Consider the following 23,377-nt stretch of genomic DNA (forward strand, 5'->3'; position numbering starts at 1 on the left):
GTCCTGCTTCCAGAAACAAGCCATTTTTGGCTATTTTCAGCTGACGTTAGTGACTTACGTGCATTGTATGTATTTTAGCTGCACAGAGCAACAGAACAGGAGGTTGATTGTGAGATGAGTCATTTGATAACAATGTTTATATATTTTGCTCCTTTTTCTGTGTCCTCTAAATTTTAAAATAGGCTACCCAGAGAGCGCCAGTGGAGGACGAGGAGAAAATACACATGCAGAAGCAAATGATCACGCACGCGCACACGCACACACACATGCACACACGTGTTTCCCTTTTTTGTTTTCAGTAGAGAAAAATTTTATGAAGCTCCCTGTTGTTCCCAAGCAGCAGGGGAGAATCGAAGTTACGGTTTAAAGGATTTTGAGCTTTGTAAGCTGATAGATCTGGGCATGACTCAAACAGCTGGATCAATGGAGGGGATTTGCGGTGCAGTGAGGCCACAGCAGGGCTGGGAAGTCCACGTCCTCCCAGGGTTCTCTTCTGAGTGGATCGGATGAAGGGCCAGGAGTCTCAGCTCGCAGTGTGACCCGTGGGGCCTTTATCATCTCCCCACAGGAATTTGAAGACTTGGATGAGATTGTTGCTCGCTATGTCCAGCCCATGGCATCCTTTGCCCGGGACCTCCTGAACCACAAGTATTACCAGGACTGCAGTGGTGGTGACCGTAAGGTGAGCCCAGGGCTCTTCAAGGCGTGACCTCTCCTGGTCACTTCAGTATGTCTGGTTTCCCTTCAGTGTAGGGGATGTTCTGCTGGTGAAAGAGGGGTGCCTCGTGTGTGTACCAGACGTTGTGTGCCAAGCATGCTGCTCTGCCAACCTCTCCTCCTTGTTCTACCCCCAGAAATTAGAGGAGCTGCTCATCAAAACTAAGAAGGAGAAGCCCACCTTCATCCCTTATTTCATCTGTGCCTGCAAGGAACTGCCCGGCAAGTTCCTACTGGGATACCAGCCCCGGGGTAAACCCAGGTGAGTGCTGGTGCTGAGAAGGTGCTGCCGCTGGGGTCCGCAGATAGGCTAGCAGGGGAGTTAGCCCTGGAGCGGTCCCCTGTCTGGTTCTGCCTGTCTTTCCCCTCTTACCCGTTTAGACCAGCAGTGGAGGTTGGAGTTGGGGATAGAGGGTGATGATTTAGAGGCAAAAGGGCAAAGATTCGGTAAGAAAGATACTTTCCTCAGCTCTGTGAGAGAAAGTTTCCTTCACCTCTTCTCTCTCCCAAGGAGTGATGGAAATGACCAGCCTCTCCCCACCTGACTGGCAGATGGGGGCCAGGACACAGGTCTCTCCTTTTTCCTCTCTGCTTTGTGCTGGCCAGGGCAGTGAGGACATGGCGGCTCATGGTCGCCGTAGTGTGCTAAAGAACTGCCTGCACTGAAGGGTTGCGTCAGAAGAGCTTCTCCTCCTCCTACCATTGACTCCCCTCTGCTTCTTTCTACGTATTCCTTTGTCTGGGTCCCTTTAGAGCTCACTCTGAATCAAAGTCCCTTTTTTCTTTTTTCTTTTCTTTTTTTGGATCTGCTTTCTGTCTGTTACCCAGACTGATCATTCTACCAGCCTTCTCTGTGCCCCCATCCTCCCTTCGGCCCTTGGCCAAGGCCAGTGCATTTCCGCTCTTGTCCATCTACTGCCTGCACATGATAAACAATATAGACTGCAGGTAGGGACTCAGTGGCTAGGTGACAAGAAACTCTAGACTCCAGACCCTACGCCATCTTGGGCACATGTGGAATATTGTTTTTCTGAGAAGCCATTTCTGACTCAGCTTCCAGAGGATGGTAGCCAGGGCTCTTGGCTGGACACTGTCCCATGAGAAATAGTTGAACAAACAAGGGACCTTTTTTTTTTTTAATGTTTTATTTATTTATTCATGAGAGTCGGAGAGAGAGAGAGGCAGAGGCAGAGGGAGAAGCAGACTCCCCGCCTAGCAGGGAGCCCGATGCGGGACTCGATCCCAGGACCCTGGGATCATGACCTGAGGCGAAGGCAGACGCTTAACCATCTGAGCCACCCAGGCACCCCGAACAAGGGACCTTTAAACAAGGGAGTAGAGGGGAGCCTGGGTGGCTCAGTTGTTAGGCGTCTGCTTTCGGCTCGGGTCATGATCCCAGGGTCCTGGGTTCGAGCCCCATATCGGGCTCCCCGCTCAGCGGGAAGCCTGCTTCTCCCTCTCTCACTCTCCGAGCTTGTGTTCTCTCTCTCGCTGTGTCTCTCTCTGTCAAATAAATAAAATCTTAAAAACAAAAAACAAAAAACTATTAAACAAGGGAGTAGAGGCACCATGATAACTTTCCATAGGAAGGCATGCAGACTTCTTGTGTTGCCAAACTAACGACACTTGACTGTCAATTAGATTTAGGAAGCAGGGTTCAATTTATATATAAATGAGAACTTGGTGCTTTTTTAATTGTCGGTAATTGACAGTTATCCTTAATCGAACGAAACCGTATTTTAGGCATCATGCTAAGTGTGTCCTGTGCGCTGTCTCATTTATTCCTCACACTCAATTCTAAAGGTTTAAGAGTTGTTACTCCCATTTTCAAATGAAGCTGAGATTAGGGTTTAGTAACTTCACATAAAGTCATCTAGGTGGCGAGTGACAGAGCCAGAACTAGAACTGGTCTGAACCCAGAGCCCCTCCTCACGTACTCCCTGCACTGCAAAGTGTTGAGTAAGGTCAGACTCACCACCTGAACAGGGGTGCTTCCAGATTCCAGTTCATGGGGAATTGTTTTTGCTGCCCTGGGAGGCCCCTCCAACCCTGACGCTGTGACCTCAGTCTTACCCTCACCTGCATGTGCTGCCATCATCCTGCGGCCCAGGGTGGTGGCAGGACGGTGGCCCAGCCCCCCACAGGCCATCCTCTGGCAGCCTGTACCTAGCACACCAGGGGCTGCTGACTCCTGGCCTTGACCATGCTCACCTCCTCAGAGTGCGGCCTCCTTTGACAGAGTCGGGGCTCTTTCATCTCTCCTTCCCCCGCCCCCTAGCACCCAGCTTGGCTTCTTCACACGGTAGAGATCTTTTCTGGCCCCTCTTTCAGGGCTGGCCCCAGGTGGTGTCTGACGCATGTTTCCTTCCAAAATCCCAGGATAGAATATGTAACAGTGACTCCCGAAGGATTCCGGTACCGGGGCCAAATCTTCCCTACTGTGAATGGACTTTTCAGATGGTTTAAGGATCACTACCAGGATCCTGTACCGGGTGAGTTCTGTGCTGCGCTCTGGGGTGTGCTTAGAGGGACAGCTAGGCCCTGAATCTGGATGCTCACTTGCCACCTCTGGAAGGGGCAAGGCCTGAGCTGTCACCGCAGCTGTCTCACTCCTGCTCCAGCCTCCTGGCATCAAGGACGTCCTCCATCTACTTTGCCGACGCAGCTTCCCTTCTCTCCACCCACCTCAGACCTCCTCCAGCCCCCTACATTGTGAAACCAGAAATAGGTTTCTGGAGGGACGTAACTCACTTTGGCCTTTTCCTACAGGCATCACCCCCAGTAGCAGCAGCAGGACCCGGACACCCGCTTCTATCAACGCCACCCCAGCCAACATCAACCTTGCCGGTGAGGAGCTCATGTCTGGGACGGGGAGCTGGAGGGATGGCACCAGCAGGACTTTGACCTCTGACGGGCCCACCCCCCATCTCTGTGTGCTTACAGATCTGACACGAGCTGTGAATGCCCTGCCCCAGAACATGACCTCACAGATGTTCAGTGCCATTGCGGCCGTGACAGGCCAAGGACAGAACCCTAACGCCACCCCAGCCCAGTGGGCCTCCAGCCAGTATGGCTATGGCGGCAGTGGAGGGGGCAGCAGCGCTTACCATGTACGTGGCTTGGGGACGAGGCTCCCTGCGGGGGGTGGGGAAGACTGAACGGGAACGACCATCCATTCCCAACCCTCCTTTACTGACCCGTGTCCGCAGACTGGCCTCTGGCAGCGCCCACCACAGGGGGCTTCAGACATACAGATGGGGTCGCCACAGCCATAGGAACTGTCTCCAACCCACGGTCCTTTTCCCCAGGCCCACGTGAGGGTAAAGGGAGTAAGGTCTGATTTTTCCGTGGTCCTTTGGGATCTTTGGAACCCTCAAGCGGCCAGGACTGAGGGTTGTTGTGCCAGGTCCCATCCTGCTGGCCTCTCTCTGCTGCTTGGGACTACATACTGCTCAAGAGATGGTTGGTCAGCTGGAAAGCTCTGGGCTGAGCCCTAGCTTTCAGCTTGCCAGAAGTTCATAGCAAGGCCGAATAAGCCCCAAGCCCATCCCCATTTGACCGTTCTCCTTTCTCCAGGTGTTCCCAACGCCAGCCCAGCAGCCGGTGGCCACACCGCTCATGACCCCCAGCTACTCATACACAACCCCCAGCCAGCCCATCACCACACCACAGTACCACCAGCTCCAGGCCAGCACCACCCCGCAGGCGGCCCAGGCCCAGCCCCAGCCCTCTTCCAGCTCTCGACAACGGCAGCAGCAGCCAAAGTAAGTATGTGGTCTGTGACACAGGGCAGGCTGCTAGGGGCAGGTGTCGCCAGCCTTCCAGTGGGCTCGGCATAGGCAAGGGCCTCGGACCTCGTGAGAGCCGTGACCCGGGCAATAGCCCAGGATGACCGCTTTCTGGGAGAAGACAGAAGAGGGCCACGGGGCAGCCGACTACGGCTCCTCTCTGTAAGGACAGATGTAAGGTGAGGGAAGGCTTCCTTCTAGAGAGCTCCCGGAGGGTCCTGATCTCAGAGGCCCCTTCTTTTCCCGTTTCCAGGTCCAACAGCCACGCCGCCATCGACTGGGGGAAGATGGCAGAGCAGTGGCTCCAGGAGAAGGAAGCCGAGCGGCGGAAACAGAAGCAGCGGCTGACGCCCCGGCCCTCCCCCAGCCCCATGATCGAAAGCACCCCCATGTCCATTGCCGGCGATGCCACCCCGCTCCTGGATGAGATGGATCGGTAGGGGGCCCGCTCCTAGGACTCTGGTTACCTCTGAGGCTGGGAGAGGCCCAGCCGCCCACTGCCTCACTCCCTGCCCCTCCTTTTCTGTCCATAAAGTGGCGTGAATTGACATTCTCTTTGGTGGTCAGCCTGGATGGGTGACAAGCTGGACGGCCTTGCCAAGTTGAGCTCAGTGTACGCTAGGCGACAATTCTCCCACTCCAGGCCCTCACCGACCACCTGTCCCGGGACCAGGCTGGGAGGGGAGTGTGGCGGGGAGGAAGAAGAGGAAGACGAGAATGAGAGTGGAACAGTTTTGTATTCTGCTCCCTACAAGCCATTTTGAGCTTCTGCCCTCACCTGACTCTGGGCTGTGACCCTGGGGCACCAAGCTCAGCACATGAGTCTCCCCCAGCTCTTGAGGGGAGAGGAATGCTATTTATTCAGTTTGAGGCAGGAGGGAGAGGAGGGAAAGTATTTCTGACCCTGATGCCGACGGCTTGGGTGGCTAGCAAAGCAGAATTGCAGGGGACCTGGGGGAGCAGTGCTAACCTGCCCCGCCCCCGCCTGGCCGCCTTCACCCACCTGCTGCTGCCTCCGCTTCCTGCCTGTCATTTGAATAAACAGTGTTTCTACAGAGCACTTGGCAAAGCGTCTCTCTCCAACGCTCCGGCTCTTGAAGGGTGGTTTTCAAAGCAGTGTGTGGAGCTCTGGGGGCTCACCCTGACTCCTTCCAGGCCATCAGAGAGACAGTGACTCTGAACAGCAAGCAGCCTCTGTATCTGCCTGGGGTCATGTCCATGCTCCGCTCCCCAGCCCTGTGCCTGTTGTCTCTGTAAAACGGAGTGATCGATACCTGCCTCGTCTGGGCAGCTGCCGGGACTGAGAGAGGACGTGTGCGCGCTCAGCCTGGGGCCTAGGACCTCGTGAGGCCCCAGGACCCGTTAGGTGCTGTTACTACACTCGCACACAGCCCACGATCTGCGCCCGCTAGCTTCCTCTGGCACAGTGAAGAGGGGCTGCGCGTAAATTTCAGTTTCTCGAGCCCCTGCACCTCTTCCCTGGCTCTTTTTGCCAGCTGGGCCTTGGTCTGTGATGATAGAGCAGCTCTACACAAGCACGGCTGCCCCAGGATGGGCCCCATGCTCGCCTGCTCCCACGCACGCCCTGGAAAAGGAAGTGCCGGGCTGTTGCAGGGGAGGCCAGTCCCCCCTCTTACCAGCTTGGTCCAGCCAGCCCCCTGGCCCTGGCCCCTCCCCCCAGCCTGACTGCCTCGTTGTGTTCTAGACTCCTGGTATGCTGTGTTTCTTCAGAAGGGCCTTGCCTCACAGCTTTGCAAGTTGGTGCTAGGAAAGTGAGGTTTTCCCTCTCCCTTTCCTCTGCTTGGGGCTCAGCAGAGAAATCAGGAAAGGTCACTACTGCCCAAACTTGATGAGTCTCCCATCTTGACTTCATCCCGTCATTCAAGATCTCTTTGGCTGTTGACAAAGAGTTGGGAGGAAAAGGCTGGTCTTCTGCCAGGAACTCGGTCGGTTCCATTCCCTTCAGCATAAAGGTCTGGAAGGGCCTAGCAGGAGCAGGGACACACCAGCTGGGAAATCACGTTCCCTTAGGTGCTACCAGCGTCTTCCTAAAGGCCACTTAGAGGAGGGAAAGGCCAGGCACAGTGGCACAGAGTGGGTTAAAAGGTTCCATTTATTAGGGGTATCACTGCAGACAGCACTGCCTGAAATCCCCGAGCAGATTTCACACAGACCAGTCTCCCAGGAGATGGGCAGCCTCCTTCCCACCCCACCCAGATGTGCTCCTCTCCTGTCCTGAGCCTAGGATGTTACAGAGAAACAGGCTGTGTCCCCCTCTGCCCTCCCTCCTACGTTCCCATGGACTCCCTCCTGAAAGACAGATTACCCTTCAGAAAGTCCTGCAGCCCCCTGGCCCCTTGGCTCCAGCTACGCCCAGAGCCCACCCCCTTACCCCCCGCCCCCCGCCCCAGGGACAGGTTGGAGGGAGAGAGAACAGCAGCAGGGGGTCTGCTACAGGCTTGATCGCATTTATTCTTCACCCTGGACGCCCTGGCCTCAACTGAGATTGGGGTTTGATGCTGGGGGAGATCTCCTCTTGACCTTCTTGACTGGTGAGGTCTTGGCCCCAGGTTTCTTAGTCTGGACCGTGTTCTTCTCTCTCTTCCTGGGCGACGAAGACTCCACGATATCCTCGCTGGAGGGCTCCTCCCGCCTGGGGTCCTTGTAACTGTCCTCGCTCTCCAGGTCCTCCGGGCTGTCTGGGCTGGACTCAGACATCCTGGTCAACTCTCTGGGGCTTACTGATCGGCTCAAGTCTGGAGGTAAAGATTCCGATTCCACCGGGCTTTTCTTTTTCATCAACTTGCTCTTCTTGACTTTTTTCTTCGGCTTTACCTTCTCCTCCGTCTCCTCTTCCTTGTCTTTCTCTTTTTCTTTTTTCTTCTTCACCTTCTTGATCACCTTGTTGCCCTGGGACTTCCCCGTGGGGCTCTCAGAGCGCCAGATGGTGACGGGAGCTGCTGAGTCTGGGCTACCTGGGACGGCGCCCGGGCCTGTGTCAGTGGGTGCGGCGGTGGCGGGCCCCACCTGGGTCGGAATGGGGGCCTGGCCTTCCTCCTCCTCCTCCTCTTCATTCAGGTCGTCTGCCACATAGTCATGGTGGACTGGATGGTAGATCACTGCCACAGAGACAGGCCTGTAGCTGTTGCCCCTGGGAGGGAGGGGGACAGGGAGAGAGATTGACAGTGGGGGGGCCGGGGCCCCTTAGTGCCGCCCCGTCAGCCTGCCAGCACTCACCAGCCATACCAGAACCGCTCCACACACTCTTCCTCTGGGATGAGCTCAAAGCAAGGGGACTGGATGGCGTTGAAACATGTTGAGCCCTCATCTCGGGAGCAGGTTGGGCCCACATCTCGGGAGTTGTCGCTATTTGTCTTCTCTGGGCAATCCTTCAGCCTGCCACACAGAGGACTCAGCCTGGCTCCCATGCCTCCGTGACTCCCCCCCCGGGGACCCAGAGCGAGAAGCCCGGGGGACAGCTGGCCTCTGCTGGACTCAGCCCAGGCTGCCAAAAGACCTCCTCCCCATGGCTCTGGAGCACAGCCAGGTTTACAAAGCTGGGGCCGGGCTAGCAGCACCAGGGCAAAGCTGAAGGGGGAACCACAGGGAAATCGTGGGCCTAGCTCTGCCCAGCACTCTCTCCTGGGCTGCGGGTCTCCCAAGGAGGAGGGCCCTTACCTAGAATCACAGTCACGGTGGCTGACGGGGTGCAGGTGCAGGTTGTGGTGGCCACAGTCCGAGGTGAAGGGGTGGATGATGTGCCCAGTGCACTGCTTGTGTTTCCAGCAGCACCTGTCCGGGTCCTTGAATTCACCTGGGGTGGCGACAGCGGCACACCTCTGGGTCTCCCCTCCCAGAGCTCAATCTAAAGGCTTCGCCAAATTCAGCTGCTGCCACCCACCCTCCCCTTCCCCGGCAGCTTTCTAGGCAGCTTTCTACTTCAGAGTGGTAACCACCCGGTAGGAACCCAGCACTCCCCCTTCCCCTCAGGTCCCCTGCACAAATCCTCCCCCACACTCTCCCAGGAAAATGTCTCAGCGAGTCCCCTTTGCTGCCCCATGACACCTGCCTCTTCCACTCCCCGCCTCCTGCTGAACCTGCTGGGGCCCTCCACAGGCTGCCGGGGGAGGCGGGGGAGGCGGGGGAGGCGAAGCGGACCGTGGAGCCACGTGACCGACAGGAGCACCGGTTCAGAGCCCCCCGCCCCCCCCACCTCCTGCCCTGCACAGGCCAGGAGGCCCATGTCCCTACCACTCAGCCTCAGGGTCACTACGGCCCCGAGCCCTGCTGTGGCCTGGAGGGGAGATAAGGTCGGGCCCCTCAGCTTCTCCACCTGACTCTGGCGCTTGCTTTCCCCTCCTCTTCTCCAAGATCCTCCTCCCTTCTGACACCTTCCTCCCTTTCTCACTTCCCTCCCATTCCCCGTGCTCACTCTTTGCTCCACACTCATCAAGGCCCCGTTGCCCATCCCATCTCCTTAGGGCCACAGACTTGAAGGACCAGCCCCCACCCCGAGCCCGGCCACCCGTTGGAGGCAGCACAGGTACCGTGGACACAGCGGAGAAGCCGCTGGGGTAAGGATTTGGCATTTGGGGAAAGCCCTGGAGAAAGGCTCTACCCCCGCCGCCTCCCCTCTGACCCTGCCCAAGGCTCCAGTCTACCAGCGGCTCTCCCTCGGGCCGCCATCTAAAAGGTGAGCCTGTGAAGTGACTCCGTGTGACCAAGGTCTCACGTACAAGGACATAGAGAACAAGGCGCCTTCTTGCAGATCCCCCCTTGGACTCCAGCTCCACCCACCCCTGCAGGAAGAAGTGAGCTGGCACTGATGAGTTCCAGCCTGGTCTGGGGCACTACGGCTGCCTTCCTCCCTCCAGAGAGGCCAGGAGGACTGAGCCTTTACCCAGCCTCTACGAGGGTGGACTGGGACAAGACCTCACACTGGCCACGCCCCAGGAGGTGACTCAGGCTGGGGGCGTGTTAGTCCAAGTGGCCTTGAAAGTACTTGAGAGATGAGGGGACAACAGCTTGGTATGAGCTTTGCACCACATTCCTCCTCCCTTCCCTTCCCCCCACCAAGGCCGTGAGGGCCCTGGGTCCCCCATCCACCCCTGACCACTTGGTGGGCCTCCCTTTCTGCTTCTCTGCCCGTGCCCCCTTTCCATCCTGGGGGGGAATAAGGCATGTGAGGCCGGACCTTGGATCACCACTGCCACCACCTTCTTCAGCACTGCTGAACTGGGGGCAAGGGGCAGCAGAGTGGCACGTGCCCTGTACTTGACATCAGACCGGCCTGAGTACAAGTCTTGGCTCTGTCACTTACTAGCTGGGCATCCCAGGGCAAGTTACTTCTCTGAGCCTTCATTTCCCTATCCATAAAATGGGGATGGCAGTAATACGTATTTTGCAGGATTGTTGAGAGGGCTCAGTTTATATGTCAAAGAAATCTGTGCCCCTAAAGTGCTAGGCCAAAGATGGGGGTGATTGTGGCCTCGGGGAATGGGGAATGAGCCCTCCCAGCCTGGGCCTGGCAGGAGTAGGGGATGGGCTGGGGCTGGGGCAGCTGGGTAACCTGTTCAGGACCAAACACTTCCCTCCCTCCCGCCTGCCACCAAGTGTCAAGTTTTCCCAAGTGGGAGGGGTGGGGAACCCCAGACCCACCTTCAGAGGAGAAGGTAGATGCTTCGGTGCTAGATGGCACACCAGCCAGCCGATGTCCTCTCCCCCAGCCGGGTAACCTGTTTACGTCTGAGAGAGTCCAGAGTGGCGGCGGCGGCAGCCCCCTCCCCATGCCATTCATGCCTCAAACATTCCCTGACAAGCTCCACCCACGCCCTGGAGATGCGGGGAAATTAAAAAAAAAAAAAAACCAACAGCCCCTGTCCTCAAGGAGAGGAGAGGGACACAGAAGACAAACAGTTCAGGGCAGCGGCACGATGCAGACACTGATGGGAAGGGAGGAGGTGGGCGGAAGGCCTGTGGGAGCAGAGAACAAGAGCAGCAGGGCTGGGGGTGGGAGGTGATGAGGAAGACTTCCTGGAAGAGGCATAAGAGGAGCGGAGTCTGGAGTGACGAATGGGAGTGAGCCAGAACCTAGGCAAGGAGGGACGATTCCAGGAATTCCCAGGGCGTGTGGAGGCTGGTCAGACGGTGTCCCTCGGCTGGGGCCACAGCTCCATCAGCAACAAAGGCAGAATCTGCCACTTGCCTTGCTTTCCCCCAATTAGCTTTGTCCTTTGAGGCATCAGAGCTGAGTCCTGCTCCTTGAGCTGATTGCGTGGGGGACTTTAGCAGGGCCTTCGGTGGCACTTGGTCATCTTTCTACAGGTCCCTGGTCAGCTCCTTCTATTTTCCACAGCTCAGTAAGTACCCAAAATGTATTTAATGAATGAATGAATGAAACTTCCAGCACCTTCCTGGAAGTTCCTGCCCTGCTGCTGTTCCCCTCAGCTCATTGCACCAGCATTACCTGAGGCTGCTCCCACCCTCATCAACTGTCCTCCAGCCTGGGGAAGTATCCCTCCACCTTCCTCCTGCCCAAAGCACCTGAATTCTAGGTCTCAGCCAGAATTTCCACCTCTTCACTGTTTTTGTTTTTTCCTTACAGGCAATGAATATCTTTAAACAAAACACTCTATAAACCCCGTTTCTCCCTCTACCACTCTCTTCCTTTTCAATCCAGGTTTATTCACTCCTTCATTTAACAGACATGTTAGCTTCACTAGGCACCAGTGAAGGCGGCCCAGTCCCTATCTTCAGTGAGCTCAGAGTCTCCACCTCTCTTCCATGCCAGCCACATACAACATGGCAGCTACTGGGCCCTTCTATCAAAAAAGCCCAGGCTCGGGTGCCTGGGTGGCTCAGTTGGTTAAGCGACTGCCTTCGGCTCAGGTCATGATCCTGGAGTCCCGGGATCGAGTCCCACATCGGGCTCCCTGCTCGGCGGGGAGTCTGCTTCTCCCTCTGACCCTCTTCCCTCTCGTGCTCTCTATCTCTCATTCTCTCTCACTCAAATAAAAAAAAAAAAAAAAGCCCAGGCAAAGGCCACCAACGATTTCCTTTTTTTTTCTTTTTTCTTTTTTTTAATTATTTTTTTAAAGTAATCTCTATGTCCAACATGGGGCTTGAACTCACAACCCCGAGATCAAGAGTCCTATGCTCTATGGACTGAGCCAGCCAGGTGCCCTCCCCCCCACCAACGATTTCCTAATAGCTAAACCCAGTGGCCTTCTTTTCGTCTCATCTCACCTGACACTGTTGACCAATCAATCTCTTTTCTCCTGCAAACTGTTCTTCTGACTCCCATGACAGGCCTCTCTCATCTCATCTGCCTTCCTTCTCTGACTAGCTGTTTAGTTCTTTCCTGACTTCTTTGTGGTTTCCTTTTCCTCTGCTGCACCCCTCAAATTGGTGATTACCAGGGTTCTGTGTTTGACCTCCTTCTCAAAGACTCTATAGCCTTCTCTTGGATAATGTCATCCACTTACATGGTTTCAACATCCACCAAAAAAATGACAAAAATCAGGGTCTCCAATCCAGACTGCTTTCCTGAGCACCGTCTATATCCTCTTGGACTTTCCCAAAACATCTTAGACCAGCATGTCCCACACAAGCCTATCATCTTCTCCTCACCCTCCATAAACCATCTCCTCTTGTCTCTTCCATTTCAGAGAGGAACAGACACCTCAGCTAGAAATCTGGGAATCATTCTTTCCTTCACCTCTACACCAACTTGATGACCAAGTCTTGCCATGCCTACCTGCCCCCCACACCTGCCTCTGTCCTGATTCAGACCTCCATGATCCCTAAAACCACTGCAGGAGCCTCCTACCTGGCCTCCCTGCCTTCTGTTTCACTACCCTCATGCAGTCTTCACAATGCAGCCAAACTGAGTTTTCTAGAATACCAAGTGGTCTACCACATTCCTTCTGTTCAACAGCCATCCACTGCCTTCAGGATGAAGTGAAACTCCTTATCATGATATAACTGACCCCCCAGGCCCCAGGCCCTGGTTCCTTCCTCAGTTATACGTTTCTCCCATGCATTCATCCTTCTTCCCACCCCTCGCTTCTCCATTCCTTCTCTCCTGCCTCTCCCTCCCCAGAAATACCTGTTCATCTTGGAAAGAACAATGTTATCTACCCAAGTAGAATTGGTCACACATGTCTTGTGCCCCTTTACCCTCCCGCGGTACTTCATGCACTTACTCTATGGCAACATGTGAACAAGGCCCATATTTTATCTGCCTTTGTATCTGCGAGTCCTGGGACATGAAAAGTGCCCAGTAAATGTTGGTTGGTTGAATGGCTACATGAGTAGAATAAAACAAACCCTCTATTGGAATCACAAAGAAGCTATAGCGTTAGAGATTCTGCCCAGGGTTCAAAGCAGGAGACTTTTCTAGAAGAAGAAAATTGACCCAGGATGAGCATCTTCCCAACATTAGGTACTGTGCTGGGCTTTTAAAATATGCCTTTGATTCGAAATCCTCACCACAATCCATTCTATCGATGGGGGCTCAGAGACTCAGGATAAAAAACCTGTCCAAAGACACAAGTTAATGGGGCGCCTGGGTGGCTCAGTCGTTAAGCATCTGCCTTCGGCTCAGGTCATGATCCCAGGGTCCTGGGATCAAGCCCCGCATCGGGCTCCCCGCTCGGCGGGAAGCCTGCTTCTCCCTCTCCCACTCCCCCTGCTTGTGTTCCCTCTCTTGCTGTCTCTGTCAAATAAATAAATAAAATCTTAAAAAAAAAAAAAGTAAAGACACAAGTTAATAGATGGTAGAGGTGGGAGTCAAACCCAATCTTCCTGGCTCTGTATGAGCTGTTCCCGTGCTCTTTCAGCCCTATCTACTTGGGCTTCCTATCCAAAACCCAACCTGCTGTCACTTCCCTACTGCACCTGCTTTTCAGCTCCAACACAGCCAATTCTTCATCCTCTGGTTTGACTCAATCCTGACTTCACAACCTCCCAGATCCAGCCTGGACCGTGAGGGTCAGGATTCAAACTCTACTTTATCCGACTCCACTGTTCTTGCTCTCTCCGGAGTCACCGTGAAGGCGGCTTGTAGAGAGTCAGCTGATTAACTCCTCTCAAACCCCCAAGAAGCCCTAACAATCGTAACTCTGTTTGCCAAGGGGTGGGGTTTAGTAACTCTCCTCAGATCTGAGGCAGGTAATCCGCTCTCTACTTTCACAGGCAGAAGGAGAGCTCCTACTGGAACAGCAGTGCAGCGCTCCTGCAGCCGAAGTAATTGTGGCTGGACACAGGCGGACTTGATAATGAAATGAGGAGAGTGACAGCTTGAAAGGAAGAGGGAGGCTGGTGGTCTTTTTCTTGGAGGGGCATTCAACGAGGCGCAGGGCCCTAACTCAAAACTCACAGGTGATGCTCATTTGTACAGAATGCTCCCAGTCCTGCGGGCTGAGGAGCTCCCCCCGCCCTTGTGGCACAGGTGGCGGGCTTCCAGGTTGGGCACCAAAGCAGATGAATGGGGGAGGAAAGGAGGGGAAAGGGAGAAAGGAAGGGAAGTAGGGAGAAGGGGGGAGCAAGGCAGTGCAGTGTGCACGCGTCTCTTGGGAAATGCCGCTCTCGCCCCGCCCACACATGGCGGTGATTGTGATGTCACGCGTGGAACCTCCAGACTCCTTCCTCCCCTCAGAGTCAGTGGAGCCGCCCTCCCCAGCCTAGCAACTGGGTGGGTGCTGGACCAGGCGCTCCAGCCAGGCCCCGCATTTCTCAGGCGGCGGCCGGGGCTCCGGAGGCAACACGGCAACGCCTTCCAGCCCTATAAACTAGAGATTGGCAGCTCCGGCTCCAGCCGGACTGGCTCCGCCGGACCCGCAGGCACTCTCCAGGGCCTCAGGACCCCAGTCCTCAGTCATTGGTCCACGGCTCGGCGTGAGCCCGCCCCCAGGCCCTAACTCCGCCCCAGTCCAGCCCCTAGCCCCGCCTCCTTCGCCCGGCTCGTCCCAGTTCTAAACCCTCCTTGGGTGCCACGCCCCAAGATCGAAACCCACCCCCAAACTCCTGCCCCGCCCCCTCTTTACCAGTGCTGCTCTCATCCCAGATGCTGGCATTGTCCTCAGTCTTTTCCTTAGTCCACCTCTCAATCCTCAGTGTCGTCCTGACCCACATCGCTCTCAGCCCAGTTCTCGTCTCTACAAGACTCTTCCTCGCATTAGTCCAATCCTGAACCTCAGCTTGGTCGAGCCAACCGTAAACCCCAATCTCAGCTTCGCCCCAATCCAGCCTTTAACTTCGCCTCATGCTTGTCCAATCCCTCCCTCCACCTTCCCCTGGCTCTGCGTTGTCTTAGCCCAAATCTAAGCTTCAGCCGCGCTCTTCATCCGGGGCCTCCCAGCTCCTTCCAGGCCCCTCTTTGTCCCACCTTTAACCTTAGTACCACCTCTTTATCTCAGGCCTAAACCTTAGCTCGGCCGCTCAGACCCAGCCCTCAGTCCCATCCCTAGTTCCTCTCCAGACCTACTCCCAGCTCTTAGTCCTACCCCCAGACCTTAGCCCCGCCCCTACCCCGTTCTTAGCCCCGCCCCAGCCATTCTCTCAACCTCCAACTTCCGCCGCAATCCAGCCCCTCCCAAGCCTTCGGAACCCAGCCGCGGTGCTAGAGCCCCGCCCGCCTCCCCGCAGCCAGCCCGGCGTCTCCGAGCTCCCTCTCGCTCTGGAGCGGGGCCGTGTCTGGCTCGCTCGCGTTCGCGCGTGTTCTCTCTTTCTGCCCTCAGGCCCCTCCACAGGAGCCCAAGGCCCAGTTCTCAAGATGAGGACTTGGTGTCGGCTCCCAGCCCCTCGTGGTGCCCACCCCCAAGGCCCCCTTCCCGCGTTCCCTCCTAGCCCCCGCAAGCACCCGGTCCCAGAGACAATACTGCCCAATAAAGATGGCAACATAGAGCCAGGGTCTCGGTTACTGTTCCCCCAAACAGTTATTAAAATCATTAAGGTTTCTGAGCTCTTCCTATGTATGTTAGTGCTTTATCTTATTTCATTCACGCAACCACACGTGTCTCCATAGGCTTGCCTGTGACGCGGAGCAGGGCCGCGGCATTCATAGTAACGTACTACACACACCCCTCACACCCTTAAATACAGCATATACACTGCACGCGCATCGATCACACACGTTGCATACATAAAAAATCTCACATACGGACTACTGCGATATGCACACATGAACATGCCCCTTGCAGATATCACCCAGAAAACCAAACCACACCCCTGATCCCCACACCCGATGCAGCACAAACATGCCACAGCAGCTCTGTGGTGCAGGTTTCTCTCTCTCTCTCTCTCACGCGCGCACACACACACACACACACACACACACACACACACACTTACAGGCTCTGCACAAGAAGAGGGGTGAGGAGCACAGTCCTGTGAGGGAAGAGACATGGAAAAAACAACCCCAGGGAGTGTGAAAAAGTGTTAGAGCCGTACCACCCACACTCCACACATCACTCCCCTCAAATCCTCTTGTCACTAGGCCCCTAAGCCAGGATATGCTTCAACAGATGGAAAAAAGAGGAAAGGATGATGTTTAAACTGTTTTCTCCAGTCATCCAGGGCCTCTCCTGCAGCTGCTGCTGTCTGCGCAGTCCCAGCCTTTACCTTCCTCCAGGCCCAGTAGGCTGAGCAGATAGGGCCACTACCCAGGCGTCCCTTCTCACCTTAGCTCCAGACAACTCTAAGAACAGCAGGAAAGTTGAAGCCAGGAGAGGAGTAGGCAGAAAAGCCAGCCCTTCCAGGACAATGGTTTGGTGAGAATGGTACCAGGCATGTGGACAGAGCACTTGCGGACTGGGAGCCTGGGTCTGTGTCCTAATCTTGACCCTCCATGGCCTCTCAGGATGACACCTGAGGCCACAGGTGTCCCACCATTGTTGGTCCAGATGTCTGAGATACTTCCAGCCAATCTGACTCTGGGTCAGATGTCGAAAGGGAGCCAGGTTCTTCGCCACTCTTCCCTCCAATCAGTTTTAATAGTTTAGGGTTTTGTTTGTTTGTTTGTTTTAATATTTTATTTATTTATTTATTTGAGAGAGAGAATGAGATAGAGAGAGCATGAGAGGGGGGAGGGTCAGAGGGAGAAGCAGACTCCCCGCCCAGCAGGGAGCCCGATGCGGGACTCGATCCCGGGACTCCAGGACCATGACCCTGAGCCGAAGGCAGTCGCCCAACCAACTGAGCCACCCAGGCACCCAATAGTTAAGGTTTTTGAGCTCTTCCAGTGTGTGTTAGTGTTTTACCTTATTTCATCCATGAAACCTCATCAGTATTATCAGCCTGATTTTACAGATGAGGAAACTGAGACACAGAGGATAAGTGATTTGCCCGGGAGTCTGAGAGCTCTTTCCTTTAGTTCCTTATCCCCAACTGTGTCCCACTTGGTGCTTATTTCCAAATTTTTACCACTGGATAATTTTCTTTTTTTTTCACTCCCTTCCTGCCTTCGCTTTAAAAAATACTTCTCTTTGGGGCCCCTGGGTGGCTCATTTGGTTGAGCATCTGACCCTTGATTTCAGCTCAGGTCATGATCTCAGGGTCCTGCAATGGAGCCCCAGCTGGGCTCCCTGCTCAGTGGGGAGTCTGCTTCTCCCTCTCCCTCTGCCCCTCTAACTGCCTGTGCATGTGCACTCACTCTCTCTAAAATAAATGGATAAATTTTGAAAATAAATAAGTAAAACTTCTCTGAGGAGAACACAGTGAGAAGTGATTGAAGAGGAACAGTGAGGACTCAAATGGGGGACCTCCTGACTCAGAGCATGTCTTTTTCTTTTTGAAGAGGGAAAAAGGTATGCTGGTTTTTTTCTCTTCTTTTTCTTTTTTTCTTTTTTAAAGTAAGCTCTAGGCCTACCTAACATGGGGTTTGAACTCACGATCGTGAGATCAAGAGTCACATGCTCTACCTAGTGAGCCAGCCAGGTGCCCCTATGCTGTTTGTTTTATTTAGTTAATCAGGTTTTAAAATGTAAAAAGACACTACTCATAAATTTATGCTTATATCACTAATAATGTTAAATAGATATTAGCACATTTTTTTTAAGACTTTATTTATTTGTCAGAGAGAGAGAGAGCAAGTAAGCAAGCACAAGCAGGGGGAGCGGCAGGCAGAGGGAGAAGCAGGCTCCCCACCAAGCAAGGAGCCCGATTCAGGACTCGATCCCAGGACCCTGGGATCATGACCTGAACCGAAGGCAGATGCTTAACCAACTGAGCCCCAGGCGTCCCTAGGTAACATATCTTCTGAGTAAGAGCCAAACCCCTACCCGCCCTGGGCCTTCTGGTCAACCCAAAGAGCATCCAAAACTCAATCACTTCTTACTGTGTTCTCCTCGGAGAAGTATTTTTTTAAAGGGAAAGCAGGAAGGGGGTGAAAAAAAGAAAACAATTATCCAGTGGTAGAAATTTGGGAATAAGCACCAAGTAGGGGGGACACAGTTGGGGATGAGGAACCAAAGGAAAGAGCTCTGAAAGCCAACCACTTAGAGTCCAGTACAGCCCTCCAAAATGTGGTTCCTCAGCTCCTAGCCTGTCTAGATCCTGCCCAGGGGCCAGGGATGGCCAGAATCCAGCAGGAAGCTCCAGTCCCAAGATAGCCATCCAGCCCTGCCCATTCCACCTCCCTCATCCCCAACAAAGGACTCCAGTCCCCAAACTGCTAATAACAGAGATTTTAATGCATAAGGCACAGTGTGAGGCTGGGATCATTAAGCATCCTCATACTCAAAAGGGCCCAGCAGGCTAAGCAAAAGCAGCAGGGATTACCTCTCCACTGCTGGGCACCCTGGAGAGCCCCCCAAAGGAGGGGGGAGACATCTAGTCTTTGGCACGGTGCCCGGGGCGGGGAGCGACTAGCATGGTCCCCGCTACCCCTCCAGGGGTACTGCCACCAAGGGGCAGCTCTTTGGTCTGGAAAAACAATCAGTGCAAATGTCCAGGGTCGAGCTCTAGGGCAGTCAAGGTGGCACAGTGCACCAGGGCTGGGCAGGCTCTGGACAGCCCCCTTACCGCTCACGGGCAACATGTGGGCTTCTTCTTGCTGGCAGTTAGGTAGAGGTTGCTGTCCTCACTATGGATGCCTGAAGAAGGCCGGGAAATATGTGAAGTGGGGATCAGAGGTTCCCCGTGCTCTCTACCACCCCCATCCAGGCAGGCACTCACGGACAACATCCCCAATGCGCCGGGCCCCCGATTTCTCCAGCTCAGCCAGCACGTTGGCTTCAAAGGTCAGCGCCGCCACACGGAAGAAGAATTCCCGGACATTTTCACCTGATGCATGGGGCAGATGGGTGCTCAGGGGCCGTTCCAGGCCTCGAGTCACTAGGCACAGTTGAAAGGGCAGGAATGAGAGGCCAGGTGGACAGGAGCGCCACAGCAGAAGACCTGAAGCCTCTGACTCACCAGTGAGAGATGAGACCGCCCAGTACTCAGCCTTCATCTCTTGGGCCACCTTGAGTGCATCTTTCTCCATCAGCACATACTGAGCAGGAGTCTGAGGGAAGGTCAGAGTCAGATGGCAAGGGGGGGCAGGGTCCCCTGACCGGGCTGGAAGCCGCTCCTCCCCTACTGACACACTCACACTCAAGTCCTTCTTGGAACCCACAAGGAAGAGAAGCACACTGGACGGGTCATTCTCCTTGAGTGCATCAGTGAGCCATTGTCTGCCACAGAGGGTAGACAATCAAGGATGAGTGAGCTGGAGAGGCTTCTCCCGGTGGCACTCATATGCCCATCACACTCTCCCTGGTCCTCGATGCATTCTTTTCCTTCTCTACTAATGCTCCTGACCACCCCTCTTTTCTCAACCCTCTCTTCCTGGAGCCCCCACTGTAGCTCAGCATCCCCACATACTTGGTATGTTCCAAGGAGGCCACATCATTCAGGTTGAAGACAATGATGATGGCTGGAAAAGCGGCAAAGACAACTGACATTACCAGCTCATTTCCCAAATCCCCCCAGCCCTAGATTAGAGACCAGGAACACCCGCCTGCCCCACTTCACTGAGGCCCTTACCTTGAGCTCCTCGGTAATAGGTTGATGCAATGCACTTGAACCTCTCCTGTCCAGCGGTATCCCAGCTGGGAGGAAGGAGGGGGTACAACACAGGTATGTGGGAGGAGGGCGTGAGGTGGGGTTCAGGTGCTGGGGGAAGGAAGGGCTGGGAGGTGTGGAGGAGGCACTCACAGCTGCAGACTGAAGGGGACGCCCAGCACCTCAAATCGTTCCATCTCAAAGTCCACTCCAATGGTGGCCTTGTAATTCTTATCAAAAGTATCTTTGCAGAACCTGAGGGAGCACGAGATGCTCTGGCCCTGAGCCCAGCCCACCTGGCTAGGTCTGGCCAAACCCTGCCCGGCCCAATCCAGCTCAACTAGAGCACCTTCTTACCTATTAATGAGACAAGTCTTCCCCACTGACAGATCCCCCACCACAATGACTTTGGAGATCTTAAATCTGTAGGACACAAAAGGGGGCAGGAGAAGTGAGCACTAGCTCTTGCAGCCTAGGGAGTCTCAATGCTCCCTACTAAGTCTATAAAGTTAGCTGCACCAAGGCTGAGGTTACCATAGACACGAGGCCTCCCAGGCAGCTTGCCTGGACACATATGCTTCCAGAAGAGTGTTTTGTGGTTCAACATCAGAGAGACAGGAATTTGAATCCCAGTTCTTACATCTACTAGCTGTGTGACTTAGGACAAATTACTTAGCCTCTCTGAGCCTCAGTTTCAACATTTGTTAAGTGGAGATTGAGTATATACTCTATTGGGTTGTTGTGAAGGTTTTTTGGGTTTTTTTTTTAAGATTTTATTTATTTCTTTGACAAAGAGAGACACATCGAGAGACGGAACACAAGCAGAGGGAGCAGGAGAGGGAGAAGCAGGCTTTCCACAGAGCAGGGAGCCCGATGCGAGGTTCGATCCCAGGACCCTGAGATCATGACCTGAGCCGAAGGCAGACGCTTAACGACTGACCCACCCAGGCGCCCCTGTTGTGAAGGTTAAAATTAGATAAATGTCCGGGGTGCCTGGGTGGCTCAGTCGTTGGATGTCTGCCTTCGGCTCAGGTCATGACCCCAGCGTCCTGGGATCGAGCCCCCTATTGGGCTCCCTGCTCAGCCGGAAGCCTGCTTCTCCCTCTCCCGCTCCCCCTGCTTGTGTTCCTTCTCTTGCTGTGTCGCTCTCTGTCAAATAAATAAAGCCTTTTTTAAAAAAATGAGATAAATGTCCTATATTCTGAGATAAAGGTATTCCTCTCTTCACTCTCCCCACACACATTTCAAACATCTCTGAAATCAGGATACATCTTAAAAGTGATGGTGTTTTCCATTTAATAAAAGACAGTAATAGTAACCAACACACTGCCTGGTACACAGTAAACACTCAGTTAATGGCACGCCAATGTTATCAGTACTACCTTCTTTCACCCATAGCAGGACACATCCCTACAGGCACAGCCCCCTGCCCTGGGGCTCAAATGGATGGTATGTGGGAAGGTGAGCTGGTGACCACCCTCTCCTGTTGAGTACCCTCTCTGTGTCAGGAAGTCAACTGCCGCCTCTCTACCCCACCCCATTTCATAGGACTCATCACAACCTTGCTGGGAAGAAAAGGGAGAACGCACGAGTGTAAAAAAGGTGGAATTACCATATAACTGGTAGAGGCTGAAACGGAGCCCCAGGGGGTGCGTGTATACCCTAGCTTTGATTGAGACTTCCTTTCTTCGTTAAGGATGTCTAACTCACCCCACGGTGCCTGTCCGGTGCTCCTGGCAAGCGCAGGTGACGCGGGGGTGGAAGTCTTTGTGCACGTGCAAAGCGGCCTCCTTCCTCAGGCACTGAGGAATAGAAGAGAATGGGACTCACCCACTCCTGGCCCACGTCCCGCAGCCAAGCTGCCCTGGGCGGGGGTAGGGGACCACCCAGAAGCAGCAGACCTAGCTGGGCGGCAGGGTTGGGCCCAAGCCTCTAACTGATCTGGTACCGCCTCCTCCCCGCCCACACCCCACCCCAGCCAGAAGCCCGACGTGGCCCTGGCGCCTACCTGGGGCAGCTCCGCCAGGACGCGGTCCCTCCGCACCGGCGCCAGAATGTTCATCTCGCCTGCGGCCTTGCGGGGAGCCCCGAGAAGGCGCGGGGGCCTGATCCGCCCCAGCGACCCGGGCCCGTGGAGACCCGACAATCACCCGCGACCGGGGTGTCCCGACTATAACTCTGGGCCACGGGGAGCCTACGGGAGCCCGCTGCCTTGGGGACGCTACGACAACAGCAGGCCACGGGGATGAGACGATCATCCGGGGCCGGGGCGAACCCACAATCACCCGGGCCCGAGGCGTCCCGACGACGACTCGGGGGCGGGGAGACTCCTCCGCCTCCAAATGGGGGCGGGGAGTCCCGTCCGGGGGGGCCCGGGCCCGCGCAGACCCCACAATAACTCGGGGCCGGATAGTTCCTACAATGACTCGGGGCCGCGGTGACCCGACGACAGCTCGGGGTTGAGGCGGCCCTACCATAACAGAGACGCCCGGGGGCGCGGTGCGGCCCCGCCGCACGGGGTCAGTGTGGGCAGGGATGGCGCTGCAAGGCCCGCGGCCTGCTGGAGGAGGGGGCCAGGGGCCCAGTCCGCTGCAGGCCCGGCGTCCCACTCCGCTCTCCCTTCGCGAGCGCTGTAACATGATCCCCGGAAATTCCTGGAGAAGGGCCGCCCCCTGCCCCTCTCCCGGCAGCTCCCGGCCTCGCAGCCTGTCCCAGCCTCCCCCTCCTCTCCTCCCCACTGCGCTTCCCCAGCTCTGGGTACCCTGCCAGACGCCTCACGGGCACCAGGACCGCCTCCACCCAGGCTGGAACCCGCCCAGGTCAAAGTCCCCCAGGTCGCTCTTCCCTGCGCCTCTGGGCCGGCCTCCGGCTCCAAGCGGACCCTTACCCAGTCAAATTGGTGATGGAGAATCGGTGATTGCTGCGCAGTATCTGGCTGGGCCAGGAACCGGCGGGGAGGGGAAAGGAGGAGAGAAGGGGCCCAAGGAGAGGCGGCGCTTCCCTCCTCAACTCCAGACCCAGGACGTGACTCATAGAGTCTGCCCCCGCTCGCCCTTCTGCCCGGGATGGAGTGGGGTGGGGGAGAGCCGACAGGGGATGCCAGGGTCGGAATGGGATGCCCACCGAGGAAAGAGATGTCCAAAGTCTGGGGTGTCTTCCTTCAAGGCTCCCGTGTAGGCTGAAGGGTGGGAGGCTGAAGACCAACCTGCCTCCCCCAATGGAGTCTAAAGAAGGACTAGGTGGATCTGAAACTTCGCCCTTTAGGTAGGTCGCTGCTCCGGGACTAGGGGCCTCCGCCCTGGTACCAGCGTTCTGTCTGATCCCATTGGAATCTTACCCCCAAGGACACCATTTCCATTTTGCAGTTCTGCAAGATAGGAGAGGAGTGTACCACACAATAATTCTCACCGTCAAAGGGGAGATCTGGTTCGAAAGAGGGGAGGAGGAAGATAGAAAGTGTAGGGTCACACAGACCCTCAGAAAAGCAAACCCAAGCTTTACCTGTTGTGTCGGGAACCGAATTCGAGGATGCAGACATGGCCTGGAGCAGGGAAGGGAAGACTACTTGAAGGGAGGGGACTGTGGGGCACCTGGGTGGCTCAGATGGTTAAGCGTCTGCCTTCGGCTCAGGTCATGATCCCAGGGTCCTGGGATCGAGTCCCGCATCGGGCTCCCTGCTCCTTGGGAGCCTGCTTCTCCCTCTGCCTCTCTCTTTCTGTCTCTCACGAATGAATAAATAAATAAAACCCTGGGGGGGGGGAAGGGAGGGAACGGTGAATGAAATTATTCACAAGAACTAGTGAGCCCTAGAGTATTATCAGGAAAAC

General features: G+C 55.3%; 3 protein-coding genes across 6 annotated transcripts in view; 1 reads left to right on the forward strand and 2 right to left on the reverse strand.

The window, feature by feature from the left end:
• Nucleotides 1-5,562, forward strand: part of SUPT6H (SPT6 homolog, histone chaperone and transcription elongation factor) — a 33,290-nt gene extending 27,728 nt beyond the window's left edge. Inside the window, exons 31-37 of the mRNA XM_028109059.2 lie at nucleotides 569-682; nucleotides 855-979; nucleotides 3,097-3,209; nucleotides 3,487-3,564; nucleotides 3,661-3,827; nucleotides 4,294-4,481; nucleotides 4,759-5,562. Of these exons, the coding sequence (XP_027964860.1) occupies nucleotides 569-682; nucleotides 855-979; nucleotides 3,097-3,209; nucleotides 3,487-3,564; nucleotides 3,661-3,827; nucleotides 4,294-4,481; nucleotides 4,759-4,945 (972 nt within the window). The 3' untranslated portion in view covers nucleotides 4,946-5,562. The remainder of the gene's footprint in view (nucleotides 1-568; nucleotides 683-854; nucleotides 980-3,096; nucleotides 3,210-3,486; nucleotides 3,565-3,660; nucleotides 3,828-4,293; nucleotides 4,482-4,758) is intronic.
• A 1,355-nt stretch (nucleotides 5,563-6,917) lies between these two features.
• Nucleotides 6,918-14,992, reverse strand: PROCA1 (protein interacting with cyclin A1). Of its 3 annotated transcripts, XM_028109422.2 has the most exons (5): nucleotides 14,552-14,992; nucleotides 10,164-10,250; nucleotides 8,184-8,319; nucleotides 7,743-7,901; nucleotides 6,918-7,656 (listed from the first exon to the last, which is right to left on the reverse strand). In XM_028109422.2, the coding sequence occupies exons 1-5, from the start codon at nucleotides 14,637-14,639 to the stop codon at nucleotides 7,002-7,004; spliced, it is 1,125 nt and encodes a 374-aa protein (XP_027965223.1). In that variant the 5' UTR covers nucleotides 14,640-14,992; the 3' UTR covers nucleotides 6,918-7,001. The 3 variants fall into 3 exon arrangements, with proteins under 3 accessions (XP_027965223.1, XP_027965224.1, XP_027965226.1); XM_028109423.2 differs by lacking the exon at nucleotides 10,164-10,250; XM_028109425.2 differs by lacking the exon at nucleotides 7,743-7,901.
• Nucleotides 14,993-18,191: 3,199 nt separating this feature from the next.
• On the reverse strand, nucleotides 18,192-22,704 carry RAB34 (RAB34, member RAS oncogene family). Of its 2 annotated transcripts, XM_028109249.2 has the most exons (11): nucleotides 22,438-22,704; nucleotides 21,559-21,655; nucleotides 21,261-21,352; nucleotides 19,908-19,973; nucleotides 19,704-19,805; nucleotides 19,533-19,597; nucleotides 19,371-19,422; nucleotides 19,099-19,180; nucleotides 18,921-19,011; nucleotides 18,681-18,788; nucleotides 18,192-18,598 (listed from the first exon to the last, which is right to left on the reverse strand). In XM_028109249.2, the coding sequence occupies exons 1-11, from the start codon at nucleotides 22,581-22,583 to the stop codon at nucleotides 18,531-18,533; spliced, it is 969 nt and encodes a 322-aa protein (XP_027965050.1). In that variant the 5' UTR covers nucleotides 22,584-22,704; the 3' UTR covers nucleotides 18,192-18,530. The 2 variants fall into 2 exon arrangements, with proteins under 2 accessions (XP_027965050.1, XP_087884518.1); XM_088028392.1 differs by lacking the exon at nucleotides 22,438-22,704 and having other exon boundaries at nucleotides 21,559-21,691.
• Between the last annotated feature and the right edge of the window lie 673 nt (nucleotides 22,705-23,377).

The sequence above is a fragment of the Eumetopias jubatus genome, unplaced genomic scaffold, assembly GCF_037043125.1.
Source record: "Eumetopias jubatus isolate StellerSeaLion01/CBP00866 unplaced genomic scaffold, mEumJub1_p1.0 scaffold_10, whole genome shotgun sequence".
NCBI lineage: Eukaryota > Metazoa > Chordata > Mammalia > Carnivora > Otariidae > Eumetopias > Eumetopias jubatus.